At 46.8% G+C, this 20,268-nt stretch overlaps 4 protein-coding genes across 4 annotated transcripts; all 4 read left to right on the top strand.

The window, feature by feature from the left end:
* Positions 1-2,479: 2,479 nt before the first annotated feature.
* Positions 2,480-3,356, top strand: J7337_007753 (uncharacterized protein; the record flags this gene model as incomplete). The annotated part of the gene is made up of 2 exons (XM_044825385.1): positions 2,480-2,861; positions 2,908-3,356. 2 exons carry the CDS (start codon positions 2,480-2,482, stop codon positions 3,354-3,356), a joined length of 831 nt encoding a protein of 276 aa, XP_044681042.1.
* A 959-nt stretch (positions 3,357-4,315) lies between these two features.
* On the top strand, positions 4,316-6,109 carry J7337_007754 (uncharacterized protein; the record flags this gene model as incomplete). Its single annotated transcript, XM_044825386.1, has 2 exons — positions 4,316-4,492; positions 4,556-6,109. The coding sequence occupies 2 exons, from the start codon at positions 4,316-4,318 to the stop codon at positions 6,107-6,109; spliced, it is 1,731 nt and encodes a 576-aa protein (XP_044681043.1).
* Positions 6,110-11,457: 5,348 nt separating this feature from the next.
* J7337_007755 (uncharacterized protein) lies at positions 11,458-12,702 on the top strand (the record flags this gene model as incomplete). Its single annotated transcript, XM_044825387.1, has 1 exon — positions 11,458-12,702. One exon carries the CDS (start codon positions 11,458-11,460, stop codon positions 12,700-12,702), a length of 1,245 nt encoding a protein of 414 aa, XP_044681044.1.
* A 595-nt stretch (positions 12,703-13,297) lies between these two features.
* On the top strand, positions 13,298-14,904 carry J7337_007756 (uncharacterized protein; the record flags this gene model as incomplete). The annotated part of the gene is made up of 2 exons (XM_044825388.1): positions 13,298-13,413; positions 13,473-14,904. The coding sequence occupies 2 exons, from the start codon at positions 13,298-13,300 to the stop codon at positions 14,902-14,904; spliced, it is 1,548 nt and encodes a 515-aa protein (XP_044681045.1).
* Between the last annotated feature and the right edge of the window lie 5,364 nt (positions 14,905-20,268).

The raw sequence follows: 20,268 nt of genomic DNA on the forward strand, positions 1-20,268 counted from the left end.
GCTTTGACCAACCACACTCTGGGGTGATCCTCTTCGCGATTAATAAGTAGCCAGACCTCCTTTATATTTCTGTGTTTCAGTGCAACACCATTGTTATGTCCACGACACCATATGTCACAATAACTACAGCCATTAAAGTCTCATTCTTCTATACCCATGGACTGCCAACAGAGACCATCCTTTAAGGGAGCAAAATATCCAACCAAACATCGCCGGCACTACCCTCGGTCCAGAACTGGTTGTCTTGTCTGCCGCTCAAAGCACAAAAAGTGTGACGAGACAAAGCCTTACTGCCGATATTGTATTCGAACTGCTCAGACTTGTATCTGGCCCGATGAAGATGAACCCGGCAAGGCACAATTACAAAATTGCTCTGATAATAGCTCGGATACCAATTCCAACACTGATGCTGGATCGGCAATGACGAAGCCCGGTCTGTCCACGGTATGTTACCCACACCAATCTATCATGTCAACTCTATATTAACCGATCACTCCACTATAGCCTGCCTCGCAAGCGCAGATACTGAAAAGATTTTTCTTTGACTGGTCGACTCACGCGAACATCCCATCTGGACACACTTTGTCATGGTATAGCCGCCTTCCTCAGATATACGCCAACTCCAGCGTAGACAGCCTACTGCACAAGTCGATCAATGCATTGGCCAATGCTAGCTACGGGCAGAGATTCAACTCCTATCAAGCACTAAAGGATGCAACTAAGCTATATGGAGAGTCAATACATATGCTGAGAGATAAAATGCATGACATTGTTGATTCCTCTCACTACTGCGAAGTTATGAACGCGATTATGGTCCTTGGCATATATGAGGTAAGTAGCACTGAATTGGTTGGCTCTTTGTAGCTGTAGAAAAACTATTTGCTGATTTATATTAGGGCTTGGTAGATGAGTCCATCGCGCTCGAAGGCTCTTGGGTGTCCCATATTAGCGGAGGCTGTACCTTGTTAGAATTACGGGGTCAAGGCAATATCTTAGACTCTTCGGCAGAGTATGAGGTATCTATATTTATCCTTATGCAAATGGTGAGTCCCACCTTCCGTATCTACTTTATGTGTGAACAATGCGGCTCATATTACTGTAGATTCATATTGGTCTTGTGACTGGCCAAGGACTTTCGATACCATGGGCATCCGTGAAGGACCTATGTTTACCGAGGCTGCCTTACTTCTACGCCCATACACAGCTGATTTACCAATCTGCATGTCTTTGCATGGAATGGAGAACCGCTTTGTTGACTTACAAAAAGGGTCAAGATGTCACACAACTATCGGCTATTATTTCTCAGGCCCTGGCTCTAGATAAACAGCTTGAGGACTGGGCAAAGAGCGTGCCTTCTTCTGCGAAATATGCGGTGGAACTTATGTTGACCGATACCCAACTCGAGTGGTTGAAACCTTTACTCAATACGCGGTGGAGTCCTCTCAATTTGCATTCGTACTCATCTCTCTCGAACCAGATCCTTTGGAGATTCTACTGGATGGTTCGGGCTATCCTTAACCAGGCCCTTTTGTTCACCAACACCCTATTCGAGCAAGGAAAAGTAAGGCCGAGCCCGATACTCTGCCCGACAGAAACGGAATCTAAGCTTATTTCATTCACTGATAGCTTATGTGAATCTTGCCTCTCGACTTTCATAAGTATCGTCAAGCAAGATCCTCAATATTACAGCGCTGAAGCTATCCCAAATGTGTTAGGTTACATCACTCTACAGGTTTTGCCCACTATTGGCCTATGTCTCGAGCAAGTTGATATCATTGGTATCGATCTGTCGACGAGAAGAGAATGGGTTGCTAGGATGAGGCATTTTCTTCGGGTTAACCTTGGCATTGCAAAAGGTGCAACAGCAATACCGCCATCTCTCAACAGTGATATCCCAATCCAGATTTGGGGTTTCTCATAGCAGCCTACCTCTGTTTTCAAACATGCCTATCAAGTATAGTTAAGAAAAGAAATAAACATACAGACTATGGCCTTATAGAGTTAAAAAAAAACATCAAGGGAATAAATAATTTAGGATAATTGCTAGTTGCATGTAGCCTACTCTTTAAGCATGAATTTAAATCAACTCCTGACTCGCTGTTTATGTAATGCAATATCCACTTCGCGTTCAAACCAGACCATAACGATGGCAACCAACAGCTTGTTACATCAAATAAGGGTCGTGAGCTGCGCTAGACAGGGATTGAGCTCGGTTGCAGTGTGTGTTCAGCCGACTTGGCGTCCTTGGCCCTCAAGTTACAATTTTAATCATGAAGTCCTATTGGCAGGCTCATTAAAACAATGCGAGTGACACATGATTCCGCCTCGGTCACGACCATGCGCAATTATTTTCTCTCCACATATAGCGAGCAAAGCCGCCCTCCGCACTATTATGAGAGTCATTGCTTCAGTCATTCATTTCGAAGCCTTGCAATTTCACTCTTTCAGTTGTTGGGCTACTGATCAACTATACTATACCATGAAGTTATTCACACTCCTTTTCACCTCTCATCTCCTTTGGAGCGCGAGGGCCTTCCTTGCTTACGAGGAATCTGCGGTCAAGCGGTTAGTGGAGGAGTATGACCTACCCGAGGCCTGCGCAAAGGTCATGTTGACGGACATCGACTGCGATGCCAGCCTCGATGACGCGGGAAGTACCGGATGGCAAGGCTCAATTGAAGAGGATGACGATTTCAAGATCACCGACAGTATCTGCGCCAAAAGGTGCGGCGACTCCCTGAACAAATGGACCGCGTCCTTTGCCAAATACTGCGAGCCAGAAGGATTACGCCCAGGCAATATGGTGGAGGGCCGAAGACAGATTTGCGACAAGGATGCCAAGACCGGAAAATACTGCAACGGTTCGTAAAGAGACACTTCTAATTGCCTACTGCTAATTCTTTTCAGCTATCATCGATTCATTCCCCGAGTTGGACGATGATGAAGAACTTCCTGCCAAGTACCTCTGCGAGCCTTGCTACGTCCGACGTCTCTGGGGGTTCGACATCAGCAATTACAGCCCCGCCAACAGTTGGATCGTCACCCAACGGGAACGTATGGACGAGCTATGTCCCAAGTCAGTGCTGGTTGAGAAAAAGGCGTCAACTATTCTGCCGCACACGGGTACGATGGCGCAGCCTTGGTTAGAGTCCACGCAGACTCCGAGCAATGTCAATAGTGAAGTTGAGACCACTCCAACTCCGGAGAGTACCGAGACTGCTTCTTCAACCACGACTGAAGCTCCTTCTGCCACTGCGCCGGCTGAGAGTAACGCGGCTGATAGCCTTGGAAATGGTTGGCTGAGAGGCCATTGGGCACCATTGGTCCTTTTGGGGATGAATGTCTTTTGGCTCTGAGCTTGGGGCCCCCTGGTATCTCCATTCTCGAGGTAGATCACGTCTAGTCTCCTTGCATATCTGGACTATCGCTTGTTGTATGCTTGACATCCTTTCAGTAGAGCTCAGTACCATATGACATCCTGATAGACAGATATGCGATTTATCAATTAAGTCAGAAAATCCTGGCAGAGGACCTTTTGCTGTGTTACGTGGAAGCAATTCGTATTGGCATCATTTGCGTGTTAGCTTATGTCTAAAGTTATCAATCTGGCTACTTATCACAGCGTATGCTATGCAGCCCGATTGAAAGAGAGTAGCGATGCCTAAATTCAACGTCACAACTGATAAATATCCAAAATCAGGCTTAAATCTTCTGCTTACATTGGGGGCCAAAACACCATGCTCGCGCCCTTCATCAACCAATCACAGCTGACAATATCACAACCTGATTATGCACCTCGATCCAATATTGCTTGGCAACTACGTCAGTTTAAAGCTGCGACAAGAAAGATAAGAACAACGTTCCTTAACGCACCCTGACCACTGTTTGAGCGCTTCCATATTCCCTTATTCTTGCGTCGCCTACTACAGTCAAGGCGATGTCTCGCGAGCGCGACCATGAATTGGAGACATTGAGGAATGTCGACATGGGCAATGGTGCCTCAGCACCACTGGTACTAGCTTCTTATGAAGGACCTCTCCAATTTTCTGACTGAGAGCAGGTTGATGAACAAAGCATCTCAAGCTTTCCAAAACCGTCATGGCAAGGAACGCAACCAGTTGATGAACCCGACGCCAGTAAATCCCCACCGACCGAAAGCCTTTTCGAGAGTCGACGGAAATCGAAACCTTTCCGTTCTTTTCCCGGTTCATTGATGACTTTCAGTAGCCAATCGAAGAAACCGCCGCGCAAAAGCAGCAGATCCTTGGCCTTTCGCTATTTTGCACTTGTGCATCTACCCCCTGTCGCAATCACCATGACCCTTCTGTCGCTCTACATCACTCAAGTTCGCTGGGCGAACCCATCCACAGAATCCTTGAACGGCCTTCAGTTTGCAGCGAAGGGTCACGAGGCGCTGATCCTAGCGTCCCTGGGAGATATTCTTCTGCACCAAATATCCTACGGCTTGAAACGCCAGGAAGTCGGTGTCCCGGTTGGCTTTTTGTCATCTGCGTTGAACCTCTCAGCGCCATTGCGGTACCTCATCAGCCGTCAGTTATGGGCTCCAACGCTGCAGTCTGGCAAAGCAGCGGGGTATAGACGGGGCACAGCAGCTCTGATCGTATTGATATCCATTCTCTGCCTTGCCGCGAATCCACTGTCTGCCATTGCTATGATCCCTAGACAGGATTGGTGGGAGGACCATGATTACGACTGGACTTTTCTCGGTGATATGAATTTCGAGCCTGCCCATAGGATCCCTCATATGGAATACAGAACAAGGCTTGATTCGAAGTCTGGACCCTACCTCAGAGACATCATAGGGCCTGCTACTATACCCCTATATACTCTTCTCAGGGCCGACTCTTATGTCCTTGGGACGCATGGGCCTGAGTGGCAAAACATCAGCTATACCAATTTCAATAGCTCTTTCTATTCTTATATATCGACTGCAAATTTCGGGTTGCCTACTGTTGCTACTAGCCCATTGTCGTTTGTGGCGTCAGAGCTCGGGAAGGCTTCCTCAAGAGATGTAAAAGATGCGGCTATACCCTGGATTACTTCTTCCAATCAACAAATCGAGGGATCTGGAGCTGAACATCGTTGGAAACAGCCTCTTGTCGCCACACAATGCATTGGAGGCTCGGTCCACAATAAGACCAAGCTCCAGTTTTCTCTTTCCTACCCGTTCTCGACTGGCATACGAAAGAACTCCATGATAACGTTCACACTTGACGAAGAGTCCTCGGCCTTTACGGAACTGCGTGCCAGCAATTCCAGCGACTATCGCGTACTCGACTTTCCACAATACGAAGATTGGCTAGTGAGCGGCAACGTACTATTCGCTACGACAGTAGAGCTTCCTCATGACGAAAAGCCCGAGCGACACTACACACTCTGTCTGATATTTGCACGTTGGTCCGAGGCGAGCATGTGGATTCAGGAACCCACGCGTTCACGCACCTTCAGCCACGTCAAAGAAGAACCAATACTAGAAAGCTTTGAGAAGAACTCCACTGATATTATCTATATGGATGATAAATGGTTGGATGGCATATCTTCGTTCTCCAACGGGTCATTCTTTCGGTCAATTGCAGAGTTTTGTGGAAGTGATGTTCGAAGGAATTGCCAGGAGCGGTATTTGGGTCTGCATATTACCGACGCGATCTCTCAAGCGGGAAACAATGTCTCATGGCCCAACTATCATGCCGAGACTTCACGATTAGACGATGCAACACAGGACAAGATAGTTTACACTCGGTATCACTACACATACGCTTATCGCTTTGAGAGTAGTTTCGGCATCCCATTGGCCTTCTCTTTCCTTCTTGCACATGTTCTCTTGGTTTTGATACACTTGATTACGATTGTAGGATCAAAGGATCCGTGGCTAGGCTCTGATTGGGATAATTTTGGAGACATGTTGGTTCTTGCTCTTGCATCCAAGCCACCAGAAGGCACAAATGATCTCACTCAACAGGTTTCGAGGTCTGAGTTATGGAAAAAGACTGCTACAGTTGCTCGCGATGCCGAGGATATTCATCACCAGATTCTCCTGAGAGAGGAGAAATGGTATCAGAGAGCGAATGAAGAGGAAGGACGGGTTTGATTGGAGTGAACCGACTACTGCTATTTAATACAGATGGATGAATTGGGAAGGTGATTATGATGGGTAACGTTGCAACAGCGATACAATATACTCCTAGATTTGTGTTACTTCCCGGACCGCTCGAGCTAAACAGTAGCCAGGTTTATAATGATAATGATTACACCTGATGAGACAACAGACAGGGTCGTTGACAAAGTCCGTGACCAACTTCGGGCTGTATAATTCCAAGACCTTATCAGGGCCTTTCAAGCCATTCGGCAGAGAGATCGATCCGCAATAAGAGCATCGCTGGAAAGCTCGACCGAGGCTGATGAGTAACCTGAGATGGCAAATGTCGTGCAATATTCAAATATGGTCACAATTGGCATCAGTGGGCTAAGGCCTAGATTAGCTGTAACTAGTCAAAGCTTGAATCTCAAAGGTTACCTCCACTTGTTATAAGTTCCAGGCGACGCTGCTTACAGTTAACTGAGACAGGTCATACACACAGAAGGACTACCTGAAGTAATGCCTGATTTTTCAAAGTATCTGCTCGTGGGTGACAGAAATGTCAATGTTCACGGGCACTATTTGATTGTCTTACAATATATCTACTATCTTATTCATCAGATCCCCTATTTGACCACTCAACTCCACGTGCAATGAGTTGCGCATGAAAAAGGCTTCTAGGCCTTACATGGCTTCCTGAGCGTATAAAGGTAGCATTACCCACTGGCCCTTGGTTCTTTCCACATCCAACACACCAATTGATTCCAAGTGGAGGTGTCTGAAATGTAACATTTGTACGAAGATTCTAACCGACCGCAGCATTCATGGTCCAACCCTGGCCTGTCCCCTTGTTTCCTCGGTTTTCGATTATAGTCGGTGCTGTTGTTTGCTCAATCAGTAGACCCCATGACCATCGTTCATGTGGTGCTAGTGTCTGAATGCTAGAGTTCGTGTTATATCTGAGGATAGCATTTGGTCCTGGCGTAAGGGAATCAGTAGAAACAGAGAATGACCTTGCTTTATCGATCCCAACTTGATGGCAGTCTTGGATGACGACTTGGTGACCCTGTATGAAAATATCAATAGGTAGAGCAACCCCAAAGATATCTTTATTTCGGTCCATAATGACATCCTGTATCGTAATTCGAGAAGAATGGGTTTTGATATCAATGAAGCGATTAAAACCAACTAGCATTAGATTGCTCACCCAACAATCATTTGTCCAGGACGAAATCTCAATTGCAGCGTTGTTGCAGGTCGGATCAAGTAGTTGCCTACCAGAGCAGGTATTGGGGACCTCAATGCGAAGGTTTTGAATTCCAATCTCCGTGCTTTGTTGTGGCAAGGTATAAGCCCTCAGCTCTGGATCCATATACGTAGCATCCAAGTTATCAGTAATCGGGATTTTTAGCGTAATTGTGTTTCCATTGATGGCCTGAATCGTGTTCGGCGACATGATTCGTTTACCAGTCTGCCACTGGTCAGTCATTGTGGTTAAATTCTGTTGTAGGTTATCTGGGAACCTACAGGGATCCATTGTTGTCGCAGGCCATATCGGAATAAGTCACTCATTCCATTGTAGCGCACCCAGGGCTCCGTAACGATACGCGACACATAAACATCCTGGCCAACTCTCAAGCGTGTAGTACTGGTAACATGAATTATGCGTGAACCAACCGGGATGTAAGTATCCGTTATCTTCGATATAGCGTTTAGAGTTAGCGCGGCATCACTAGGCGTTCCGAGCCTGAAAACAGGCTTTGAAGGCTGGTTGATCAGGGCTAAGGTAGTAGCTCGATTACCGGTGCCCGTGAGAACAACGTTTGAGTGAAGTTGGATCCCAGCTGTAATATTTATTCTCCCAGAAGGCAGTTGGACAACGCCTCCACCGCTTGCAGAGACAGCATCAATTGCCGCTTGGATCATTGGCGAGAAATCATTTGATGTTATTCTCGGCAGGGAAATGTTTACATCGCGCTGGTTAATATCTGGAATAGGTATATCTGAGTTGTGATAGCCGCAGAAGCTGAAGTCTGGAAATTTATTGCCACGTGAGTCTGTAATTGAGGCCCAGTCAACATCGTTAGGGTTGCGAATGGTAGGTTGAGAGCAATAACCAAACATCGGAGTATAAGATATAAGGCAGATGAGCTGGAACAAGAAAGAGATATCCATTTGTAAAGTGTTTTTAAGTAAGTAATCTGGTAAAGATCTCGGTAATATGATCTACAGTCTTAGTTACTAGAGGGCATCACTGTGATATCTAAGAGTATTTATATTTTAACTAATCTATTTGCATCTTGAGATAAAGTAAAAACAGATAGAGAGGAAAAGTCTATATAGCCAAGGCTTGAAACATCAGATCATATAGTAATTGTGGCTAAGAATTATTATATGACTAGCCTGCATGCAGTTCCTATTATCAGACGATACGCTGCCTACAATTTTCATAAAAGCCTAAACTTTTTTATCCCTCTCTCTTGTGGCTCTGCAATTTACCATTTATATATAAAAAGGAATATATCAGGTGGCTTTGCCTTTTCCACCTCCAACGTGCTTGGGTAGAAATTCACTGAGAACTTGACTAATGCGGTTCAACGCATCGTGCCCGTCCACATCAGAACCGCTGTTGGAGGTAGTTCCGTCAATGGTACTAAAGCCTCTTTTGACCTCTCATTCTCGCCAAATCTACTAATATAACACCCGTCATCTGATCCGACGCCCCAGCTTTGTCTGTTTAGATGAAGAGGACAGCGGGGTCGGGCATGAGGAATGTGACTTGCCCAACTGACACAAGTATCACAAAGATAGCGCCGTCATTACACATAATCAAGCTATCTTTAAAGTTTGGAGCTGAATTGATAGCAGGAATGTGTCGTTTCTCCTAACAGCTCTGAAAGTACTATAGCCATGATCGATATGTGGCGGCGCCACCATCACCTCGGAATGATATAGCCGCAACCGGCCGGTTGTCCCTTGTAGCTCCGTCTTTTACCGGAGGACAAGTGTGACATACAAGTCCTCCATCTGACCCGACAAGTGAGCAACGGTAGCCTGATATGTATTACAGTATGAGTTCCAGGAATGATTATCAGGTTACTACTGGTGGTATACGAGGTCTGGCGGTATAGTTAACGGGTAAGGTGAATAAATATCTATTACTATTATTGTTATACCAGACTGACTCTATTAAAAGGGACCTCGCCTTATAATAATTAGATAAGGCTTTAACTATATTATAAACCTTTTTTTATTATTTAAACTTTCTTAAATACTATAAATAATGATAAAAAAAATACTTTAAAGAAAGAGTTATAGGTATTATTAATTAAAATAATATTATTTAAACTAGGAATAAAATTCTTAATATAATAAAATATAATATAGTAATAGCTTTTTATACTTAATAAAATATAAAGTAAAAGTAGTAAATTACTTTTTAACTTCAGCAACAAGACTTCGAGAGGGCTTGTGAAGCAGACGCCTTTCCACATGCTGCCAGCTCTACGGTTATAGGGTCCAGGAAGAAATCGAAGAAGTTGGCCTTTTCAACTTTTACCAGCCTCAGTGAATGCGCCATCTGTCTCGGCAAGCAGATATGTTGGCGGATACTCACCTCTATCGCAGGTGACCTTGTAGTTAGCTGTATCAGTCCACTCACTTCCCTTATGCTCCAGGTTCCAAGTTGCCGTTGCAGCTGCATCGTTCCGATAGTTATTCGTGGCTGCTGCCTGTGGACAGTCCAAGGTCGACCAATGCGGGTTGTTGCTTCGTGCAGAACTGTAGTGGTAGCAAGCCTGGCTCCAGCCCAGCTCGCATGTGTCTGTGTAGTGTGTTGCTGCTGCGTTGGGCACGTATGTCAACGTTGTCACAACCAGGTGCGTTGTTGTCATGACGTCGTTGGAATCCCACAAGTCGAAGTGTGTTCTTACCGCCCCCCAATCTCTGCGTTGCTTGCTTCGGAGAAACCTGACACTTCTTCGTCTTGGGCTTCGGGTTACTTCCACTCCCGGTTCCTGTTGGCGGCTCTTGAGGCCCAGGGGCGGACTTTGGGTTGTCAGCATCCCCCTTCTTTCCGCTTCCCTTGTTGATCTTCTTCCCAGGCTTAAAGGGAGATCGTCCGGTCGTACTGGAGACCTTCTATAAGTGGAAACCTCCGGTCGGGAATAAATGCCAATCTCTTTTGACGGGCTACTAGGCTTGTGTACGAACCTACACCGACAAATCCCGACAAAGGCAACGGCATCTCGACCCCATCCGCCATCCAGAGCGGGATGACAAAGAACTGCAACAAGTTCCATCCGGTAAAGGCAACAACAGCTTGCTCGTCTATCCAAGAGTCTTACAAGATTACGATGGCGGGTATATACAAATGGAATCCAGCAGTAGGAGCTAAATGTAGCGGCCTTTGGGTGGACACTAATATCTGCGTTGGCGTAGTTGGGCAGAAGCCTACGCCAACCAAACCGGCTAAAGGCATCAAGACGCCACCGCCTATCCAGAATGGCTTGACCAAGAGCTGCAAGAAATTCCACTTTGTGGATTTTAAGATAACATGCAGTTCGATCCAGAGCCAGTATAGAATTACTTTAGCAAACTTGGTCAAGTGGAACCCAGCGATTGGCTCTTCCTGCAAGTCCCTCTGGGCCAAATACTGGGTTTGCGTTGGTGTTTGAGGAACCGTACCGAAATTTTCCTGGTGGAGTAAGAAAATTGGCTAGTAATCAATACTTCAGTTAGCATACCATGTACAGGATTTTTAGATTTCCTGCCACAAGCTGACCTCTCGTGTTTTTTTTATTCTTTTTTTTTATCCAAGAACAAATGGCATCACATGTTTATCCCAAGCTTCGGTCCAATGGCGTGGATTACGTCTTACCCCTGGGATGGACGGCACGCCACGGCATAAACAGCTCTGCGCCGATTGGCCACCGCGATTACAGCACAGGGTCTATAAAACACAAGAAAAGACGCTTGAGGATGGATGTGTTCATTCCTCCGCAAGACTTCATCAGCACGCATAGATCAACATGACCAATTCAAGCACCTTTGTTGGGTTACCCGCCGAAATCACCACTCAGGTGGTAACCGAGCTAATCAACGACTCGCATTTGCAACTAGATAGGTTTGCCTTCAGATCATCGCATAACAAGAAATGAGTTAAGCTAACACCACTGTGAAGGGGCATGCGGTCCCAGCTCAAGAACCTAAGGTTAACACATCGGCGATTCTCAAACCTGGACTGCATCAATGCTTTATTATTTGACTCCATCCAATTTGAGGCATCACGCGCAGGATTACTCAACCTTCAAAAATGCGACATATCACGAATTGCAACCTTCGTATCTGTTGTTAGCTTCATGAATCCTCCAAGCTGGAAACTTCCTTTCGAGACTTTCGAGCAGATTTTGATTGAGACTATCCCCAAAGGCGACCCTTCAGTGACAAAGCCAGAGTTGACTAGTGCATATGGCTCATATATACGCCATGCAACAGACGTACAGTTGTTGCTTGAAGATCCAGCAAGTGATCTTCGAAACTCGTGGACAAAGGCCCTCAAGCTTCTTGGTGGAACTTTACGGGATGTTTGTCTGCTCAGCCTCCGGTGCGATGAGTTGTGCCAGGTGGACTATAGCACCTACCTTGGGAAGGTAGATCAAGGAACATTTCACCAGCTTGGCCCTCATCACCACAAAGACAGGAGTGTCGAGTATGGATGTCGGTATGCTTCTGCCATTGCAGGTGATCAGCTCTTTTCAACGGTCATATCGTGCTTATCTGCTTCCGGTATTGCCATACCGCAGATCTCGATCAAGCATGCAATGACAGGAGCCGTTAACTGCATCCAAGTGCCTGGGTGGGATCTTCTAAACCTCACATCACTCGAAAAGCTTGAGTTTGGTCCGGATATCCCGCACGATGAAAATCATTGGGCCAGCAAGACTGTCCTGAAGGTTCTGCCATGTCCAGAAGCGGAAGAAATCGAGTCAAATGCTTCCAAGATTGTCCATGAGTTGGTCAACAAGTCACAATTAACTTTAAAGAGCCTTGTTCTCGACGGGACTGGCGTCCTAGACTGGCCTACTCGACCGCCACCCGCCTCCTTACCGGCTCTTGAGAGTCTTCGCCATTCCTTTGACGCCATTAACGCCATTCTCATGAGCTCATGGCTGAGAAACATGCCAAACCTGAAATATCTAAAGCTCGGCGGTATACGACTATCCAGAGGACTTCCATTTGTCGAATGGCGCCATATCTTCGATGCTGTTCGAGACCACCCAAGTATCATAGGTTCACGCCCAAAAGGTCTCTCTGTTGAGTTTGAATCTATAAAGTCAGCTGATTGGACCAGGATGACATATAGAGGAGTGATTTGCCAGGATAGCAGTATTGCCACGGAGAGACACACTCATTGCATAGATCCTGAGGGCCTGATAGATGAGAACTACTCCTTGGAGAAGCATTTCTATAACGAAATGCGATTCAAGGATAATCATGGATTACGGTACTTGATGGACGATTGGGATGTGGGGATGATAGAGACCGATTCAGAGGATGACAATGAAGGAAGTGAGAGTGCAGATACGGATGAGGAGAGTGAATGAAGATATGTATACACTGTAACGACCTATAAACGTTTGCGTGCCTCAGTAATAATGTAATGTAATTCTATTGCTATGCTGCTTATCTATGCGCATCTCGCATGACGATATGCTTGCTGACCTATCACTGTGTGCCTCAGTAATAAAAGCCAGAATAAGGTTGAGCGAACTGTTTTAAATTGATAAGTCTATTATGTCTGTATAAGGCAGTGCTCCTTGTGCATCTATTAACAACTGGTTACAGGTTTCCATAAGAATGACTTCTGTTGGGTTCAACTATTGTCTGAGCTATGTTTGTTTTTCCATCCCCATTTCCATGTCAATTCTCCCTTATTCGTCCGATCAAGTCCGGTAGTCTCCGAGAGCTGTTGGTTGACTCGTGAAAATGGGGTCTTCCAGTTGTAGCGGGGCGTTTGCAGGCAGCATCGGGCCATTCCCACCAAATGCCCAATCAGCGCTACCATAGTGGAGGGTCCAATCTCCATATTCAGGTGTTCTCAACTTCTCTGTTGGTTCTGTCTCGCTTCTTATATCCCAGACTCTGCTGTTTGTCTGCTGTCAGATATCACTGTTCATTTTCCACTAATCTATGATCGCAATGGCTTCTCAATTGCGACAGAACCAGAGCATCTTGCTCAGCTTACCCGCCGAAATTCTCGCAGAGATTGTGAAAGAACTACGTTTCATCAGTGTTCCTTTTAGCACTGAGTACCCGTACGTAAACCCAGTAACGTTACATGTTATTCCACCTCTGTACTAATCTTGTTATCCAGAAACATCAAGGTCGAGAAAGAGACCCATGAGAACCTCAAATCTCTGAGACTAGCGCACAGAACATTCGCAGATTGCGATGACCTGAATAGCATCCTCTTCAGTAACATCTGTCTCGAGCCCACTCGTGCTGGTCTCACGAGTCTTCAGCGCGGTGACTTCTCGCGCGTCGCCCAGCATGTCCATTCTATCACGTTCACGACACCACCGAGCTGGGCCCTTCCTTACAAGGCGTATGAAAAGGTCCTTCGCAGTTCACAGGAATCTTCCGTGCTCTTTTTGCCTGAAGGGCTGAAGTCTGCGTATGATGCTTACATGAGAGACGCTCGAGATACGCAGGGACTACTTGAGGATCCAGAGAGTGAACTGAAGAAAGCATGGACAGAGATCCTGAAGACTTTGGGAGAGCGTCTTAAGATGTTAAAGCTTCTAAGCTACGACTGTGAGAAGATCCGTCAGGTCAAATATCTTGACACGGTCGACAAGGAGGAAATCGGGATGCCATGGCGGCTTCCTCGACATGATCATCAAGAAGATAGATTTGCCCATTTTGAGCTCAGAGATCAGAATTCCGAGCCTACTGTCGAGTACCATTGCAAGCACGCTACAGCCGTCGCAGGCGATAAACTCATCGCCATGGTCTTCACATGCCTGGCAGCGTCGGGCGTTGCTATCCCAAATCTGAACATCCAGGTGTTCATGACCGGTGATCTCGAGTGCAAAGATATTCCTGGTTGGGAAGACCTCGACTTCAACAAGCTCAAGATACTCCATATCTCTCCCGAGATCCCTTCTGGCGAGAATGGTCTCGTTGAGAGACACCTCTGGGCTATGTCCAACTCACATGCCGAGAAGATGAAGATCAAGGCCGGCGACTTTTGTCACGATCTGCTGGACAAGTGCCATTCCAGCATACAGCACTTCGCATATGGCATAGACCATGTTGGGAAAGGTGTTCTCTGTTGGCCAGTAAGAAAGCCCAGCCATGAGTTTCCAGAGCTTACTCACTTAACCCAAAAGGGCAACCATTTCCCCCAGGCCCTAGCACACTGGCTTCTCCACCTGAAGAGTCTGCAGCATCTCGAGGTATCTGGTAAGGTATGCCGAGGACCAGCCGACTTCGACTGGCGCTTTGTCTTTAGTGCGATACGCCAACACCCCAACGTGTCAGGCGACACTCCCAACGGCCTTAAGGTTGACCTTGATGACCTCCACATGGAGGGTGACGTTTCTTACAGCGGAGTCATCTGCAAGGATGCTAGCATTGCTACAAAGAGACATGAGCGTGATATGAGTCTTGAACTCTGGAAAGATTTGAATTACGGTATGGAAGCTCACTTTTACGGAGAGGTGCCTCTTGGAGAGAACAAGGCTCTGTTGTACTGTATGGGTCAATGGGAACCAGAGGATGAGGATGATGAGAGTGATTCTTGAGAAAGCGATAGCCGAGGACTATGTTGAATTACATCTTTAATTAAACACAAGCCGCTAATTCTGCCCCATTGGCCTGAATGCGCCCAATTGCCTCGTCAATCCATGTAATCTCCCTAGAGAAATTGCGTGCTGATCTGGATAGACACGCTTTGACTACCAACAACGGTGATAGAACTACTCCAGCGCCCATGCTACGAAACTCATCTTGGAAGAAATATTCCACGGACTGACATATGTAGCGAGCTGATGTCTCTGGCCATAACACGAACTCTGATGTCTCGATTGTATGATGCAAATCTGCGAGTGACACACGCTCATCTTCAAATCTTGTGATGTCCTTAGTCCCGCTAGATGTTAACATGGTGCAGGTGGAGGAGGCACTGGCATGTATCAAGATCTGAACCGTCCAGTAAAGTATCATAGTCTCCGCTACATGGTACGACGGGAACCGAAATGACACTGGGTAAAGTCTTCCCAGGTCTTCACTGTCTGTCGAGCTACTAGCTGTTGACAAATCTGGCCAGTAAAGGGTAGGGTATGTGTATTGGTATGACTCAAGCCACTTGTTGAGTTCTCCATTCAGAGCTAGCAACGCGGATAACGCTTCTAGGCCGACAGCTAGTGAAGACTGAGAGGGTTGTGACGTTATGGCAGCTCTAGCTGCAGATATAAGTTCCGGAATCTGAAGGAAGATATCGAGAAGGAGGTCGTGCATAGTCTTGGACTTCGACATCCATGGTCCTTTCATCCATACGGACTTAGCTAATTGGCTTCCGGAGCTTTGACTCAGACCTTGAAACGCCTACTTGAGGTCAGAAGCTGTATGACTTGGCATCAGTCGACTCACAGTATGCATTCTCAGCACTTGGAACACATCATGCGCCAGACCACCAATATGCTGCTCAGGTCCGCGAAGCTGCAAGAGAGCCATCGCTCCCTGATAATGTCTCATGTATGCGCTGACAGTTCGCCCTGGACATTCTGAGAACTCGAACATGCCTAGCAAGACGCAAGCTGCAAGAGTCTGATCATCCAGTCTCATTTTTGGGTCGTCGATGGCTTTTTGTAGCTCGTATAGCCCTCTAGTGTATAGCTTTAGGCTTTGACCTCTTCCGTGACCGAGCTCGCCATCTCGCTCCAAGGCCGCAGTACTTAGTGCTAAGATGGTGTACTCCATAGCTGGAGTCAGTGATACGATGTCCGGTAGGCGAAGAAGCCATTTCCGATGGTCATTGAGATGGCTGGTGAGGATACATGATGGAAGCTGGCGGTCAATAAAATTGGCCAAGAACTGATCTCTGGCTGTGTTACGTGCTGATACCGTCTGTGGTAATGCTGCTATCGTATGCTGTCGGTTGATGTGTGTTTGTTGTTTGCACTGCGAGAATAACGTAGTTACCTCCAGCCTCGTCGCTTGCCCACCACCAGATTGCATGTAGTTTGATGATATGAAGACTTGTGTTCTCTGATAGCCTGCGCAGGGACGGCCGGACTTGAGACAATTACCGCAACTTGGCCTCTCAGCGCCACACTATGAGAAAATCACCAAGTCAGCTCCCGGCTTGTCAATCATAGGGCGCATGCTGTAGATCTCATGGATGGTGGGTCGACTTACCCTAATCCTCCTCTGCCTGCACGTGTGACATGCTTTAGACCGCCCTGCTACTCCAACCATGTCAGCACAGATTTCTTCGTCGCTGAAATCACTCGAAGGACTCAAATTGGGGCATTGCTGGGATTGTCGAGATTTGCATCGTCTGAGTTCAATCGCCCTGGAATGATTGTCATGATGGAGTCCTCAATAGTGGATCAAGCTAGAAGCAAAAGTTGTCCAATGATTGTGCGTTCTTCATGCCAAGGCTAAGCCATCTTTGGGATCATTGCGCGAGAAATGGGTCCCCACGATGCAGCTGAGTTTTGTCGAGATGCCGAGCTCCGGCAAATGATGGCGCTATCACTTTTTGGGTATCATGCCGCGAGTCTTGATGGCTATGCGAAAATGCCATACGACTCAGAGCCCGTGCGAAAATGACTATAAAGGAAGAGGACTCGTCTCCAGTAATAGATTGATCTGTTTCCTGCTGCGCTAGAATTCATTCCACCGTATCTCCGTCATGATCAACCCACATACTTCTGTTGGCATCGCCCAAGTCGTGTTCTACGCACTTGTCTTGCCTATCGCGATCTTCGTTCTTGTCCGGAACTGGAAGCATGGACTTCGTCTTGCCTCGTATCCTCTTGTCACGTTCTCTTTGGGCAAGTCACTAGCTTCCCCGTCTGAAGCAAATATTGTGCTAACAATTGGTCCTTTTAGCTCGTCTTGCTGGCGGCATCTTGACCATCCTGCGTCAGTCCAACCCTACTAGTATTGGACTCATCATCGCGACTACAGTGCTGCTCAATGTCGGCCTCATTCCACTGATGATCTCTATGGTTGGCTTCATCCGTTTGATGTAAGCAAGCATCCCTCGTCAACAAGGTATTTGCTAATCGTGCAGCATGAAATCGAGTCTTGATGAGAATAAGCGCGCTTTCTTCCTAATTAAGATCATTCGCATTGCTTTCATTGCCGCTATAGTTCTTCTCTGTGTTGCCGGAGCTTTCAGTGGTACCAACATACAGCTCTCAAGACACCTGACACAAGCTGGCTATGTGACTCTTGCTGCTGTCATTGGTTTAATGACAGTCGAGTTACTTCACCTCTACACACAAAAGCATCGGATCGCTCCCGAAAGTCACATAGTACGCGTGCCTATTCCTTAATGCCTATTGGTGGATATACTGACAGGTGGTAGTTCATACAGCTCACTCTGGGAAGCATTCCGACCCTTGTACTCCGAACAGTCTATGGTCTCCTTTGCGCTTTCACGATTGAAAATGTGACGACCATCTGGAATTCACTGGTAGGATCAGCTGTCGCGTTTGCTTTGATGTGTCTGCTTGCGGAGTACATCACCCTTCTGATCTTTCTTTATCTTGGGATTCGCCACTGGCGAGGTGTGTGTGCCGAGAGCTTGGGAAGTGTCGAGATGGAGTCTTGGCGCAAATAAAAAGAGAATGACAAAAGAATACGAACGATGAGCTATAGTTCAGACATATAAACCGCCTGAGTTCCTCGGGGACGTCTGCCTCCGATAGATACAAAGCCTTGGCAGCTGGCGATTCAGACGAGATTAGATCATTTAAAGCAATAGCTCTTGTGCTTATCTTTAGAAGCCGGGGTCCTACGAGTTTGCAAGAGCCCAAAAATGTAACTTACTGCTGCATGGGTATTTCATCCATGTATATGTAGTCTATTTGGACTGGCGCGAATTAATTCCCTGCATTAACACCCAAAAATGTATACATAACGAGTTAGCCTTACCGCTGACGCCTGCTCTCGGCAGATGGTTATGTAGTAGCGGCAGGGACTGAGCGTACTCTTACGGGACTCGCTTAATACTGGAACGATGCAGTACTTCTAATGCTTACTATAGCCTAGACTAGTCTATGGAAACCGCCCCTCTTCTTGCAGGTCAATGAGTACGACTTACAAGCGACAGGTCATGCACGAAGTACGAAATATACAGCAAGTATTATGCTCCAGACGAGAAGTACCGATAGAGGATAAGCGTTTGAACGCTTTATATATTCACTAACTAGTCAGACTAAGAACATCAACCCCTAATGCCGCGATTGGAAAAAGTTGATTGTGCAGGGAATTAATTAAGTCCAACTACATTATATCGTTAGCAATATGGTTGCCCTTGACGCGTATGCTTGATTGAGAAGCCGATGGGGTATTGATGTCTAAGTTGTCGGCTAGAAGTGTTATTTGCAGTTGACACTTGTGGCTGAGAGCTTATTCTGGCAGAGAGAACCTAGAGAAGCCGATGGAATGGGAGGTTTTGCTGGCCCAACCTGACCCATCTGTCCAACCTGGATGGCCATGCCTATCCAGTCTTGGACAATTTTCCAAGTTCTGTCTGCTGGTTTAAGCTCTCAGCCAAAAGACTCAACTGCGAAAATCACATCTGGTTGCCATAGTCACAGGGGCAGGGCCAATGCCACCAAGTTGGGAACGGTCAACTTGAGGCTGTGGCTTGAACATGAGTTCCAAGGCTGAAGCCCCCAAGTCATCAGTAACGGACAAGCTCGGCCTTTTCACATAGAAGGTTCATCGCTGGAGCTGCATGTGGCCCTTTAGGTTCCGGCCCTTCTTGTATGGTTTGAGACATCGAACCAGGAAATTAAGTTATGCTTTTGCTACAGTCCCAGAGTGTGAACTGAGGGGATGTGGCAGGCTTGAGCACATAAACCTCCGGCCCTCCGGCCCTCCCCTCAATTCTTCACCAACATCGTTCTCATCCGGCAGCTGTCGACATCACTGATATCTCATTTGTTTAATTTCCTTCATTGGTACTGCTGTACACCCAAGTCACGTGTGGAATTGGAACGAGTCTGCAACGCCTAGATCAATGTATGCTAGACAAACCCTTCTTGACCGCATACCCAACGATTACGTCTTCTCCTACGGTCCCCTCGATCTGGATCACTGAACGCAGAAACAGCAGCCATCAAGAGCTATCCGCCGTATTGTCAACACCCCAAACGGCGCACGACGCAAGCCAGCCATCAAGTCTACCAACTCCACAGAAGTCAGACATGTTCGACCGCATCAGGCGCGCGATAATATGTCTCACGACCTCCGATGACGCGGAGAAGCGAAACAAGCTGGACGGAGTCAATTTCCGGCGAGCAATGATAAAAGCAGAAGCATTCGAGAGGCGAGCCATTCGCGACGACATGGGAGCAAGGCTGGAACTTCTGCACGAATGTATTCGGGAATATGACAACATTGAGAAGTACCTCAAAGACCAGCGCCGGAAGCAGAAGGAAGAACGGAAAAGGGCTGCGAAGGCCCAAGCTGCTCAAGAAAAGAATTCTTCTGAGTCTTTCCCGTATAGACTGTTTAATATGGTGCCCGCGAATCAGCGTCGTCTCGTCGGCGGCCAAGCAAGCATCGATCCCGGGAATTAAATCATGACTCAGAGGGAGAAGGAGGCCTTGTTACTGACTCTGGCACCCTTATTCAAAGGTTCATGAGGAGAAGGGGGCGTTTGGACAAACTGGTGGCTTGATTACGAGACTGAACCTTGAAGGTTTCGAGTTGTCATTCATATAGCGGCACTCGGCCTCTCTGAAATGAAACTTTATGTGATAGGGCCTTGGCGTTGAGTTAGGCTTTCGGCGTCCGGCTCTATAGGGTTCGCAAAAGAAACGTGGCCGTTATCAACACAATAGTACTTCATGCCCATTCTCTTGTATTCTTCCCTTCCTTGCTAAATTCCAACTGGGGATGTAAAAATTCTGGCATATGGTTCC

Source organism: Fusarium musae, chromosome 5, assembly GCF_019915245.1.
Source record: "Fusarium musae strain F31 chromosome 5, whole genome shotgun sequence".
NCBI classification, from domain to species: domain Eukaryota; kingdom Fungi; phylum Ascomycota; class Sordariomycetes; order Hypocreales; family Nectriaceae; genus Fusarium; species Fusarium musae.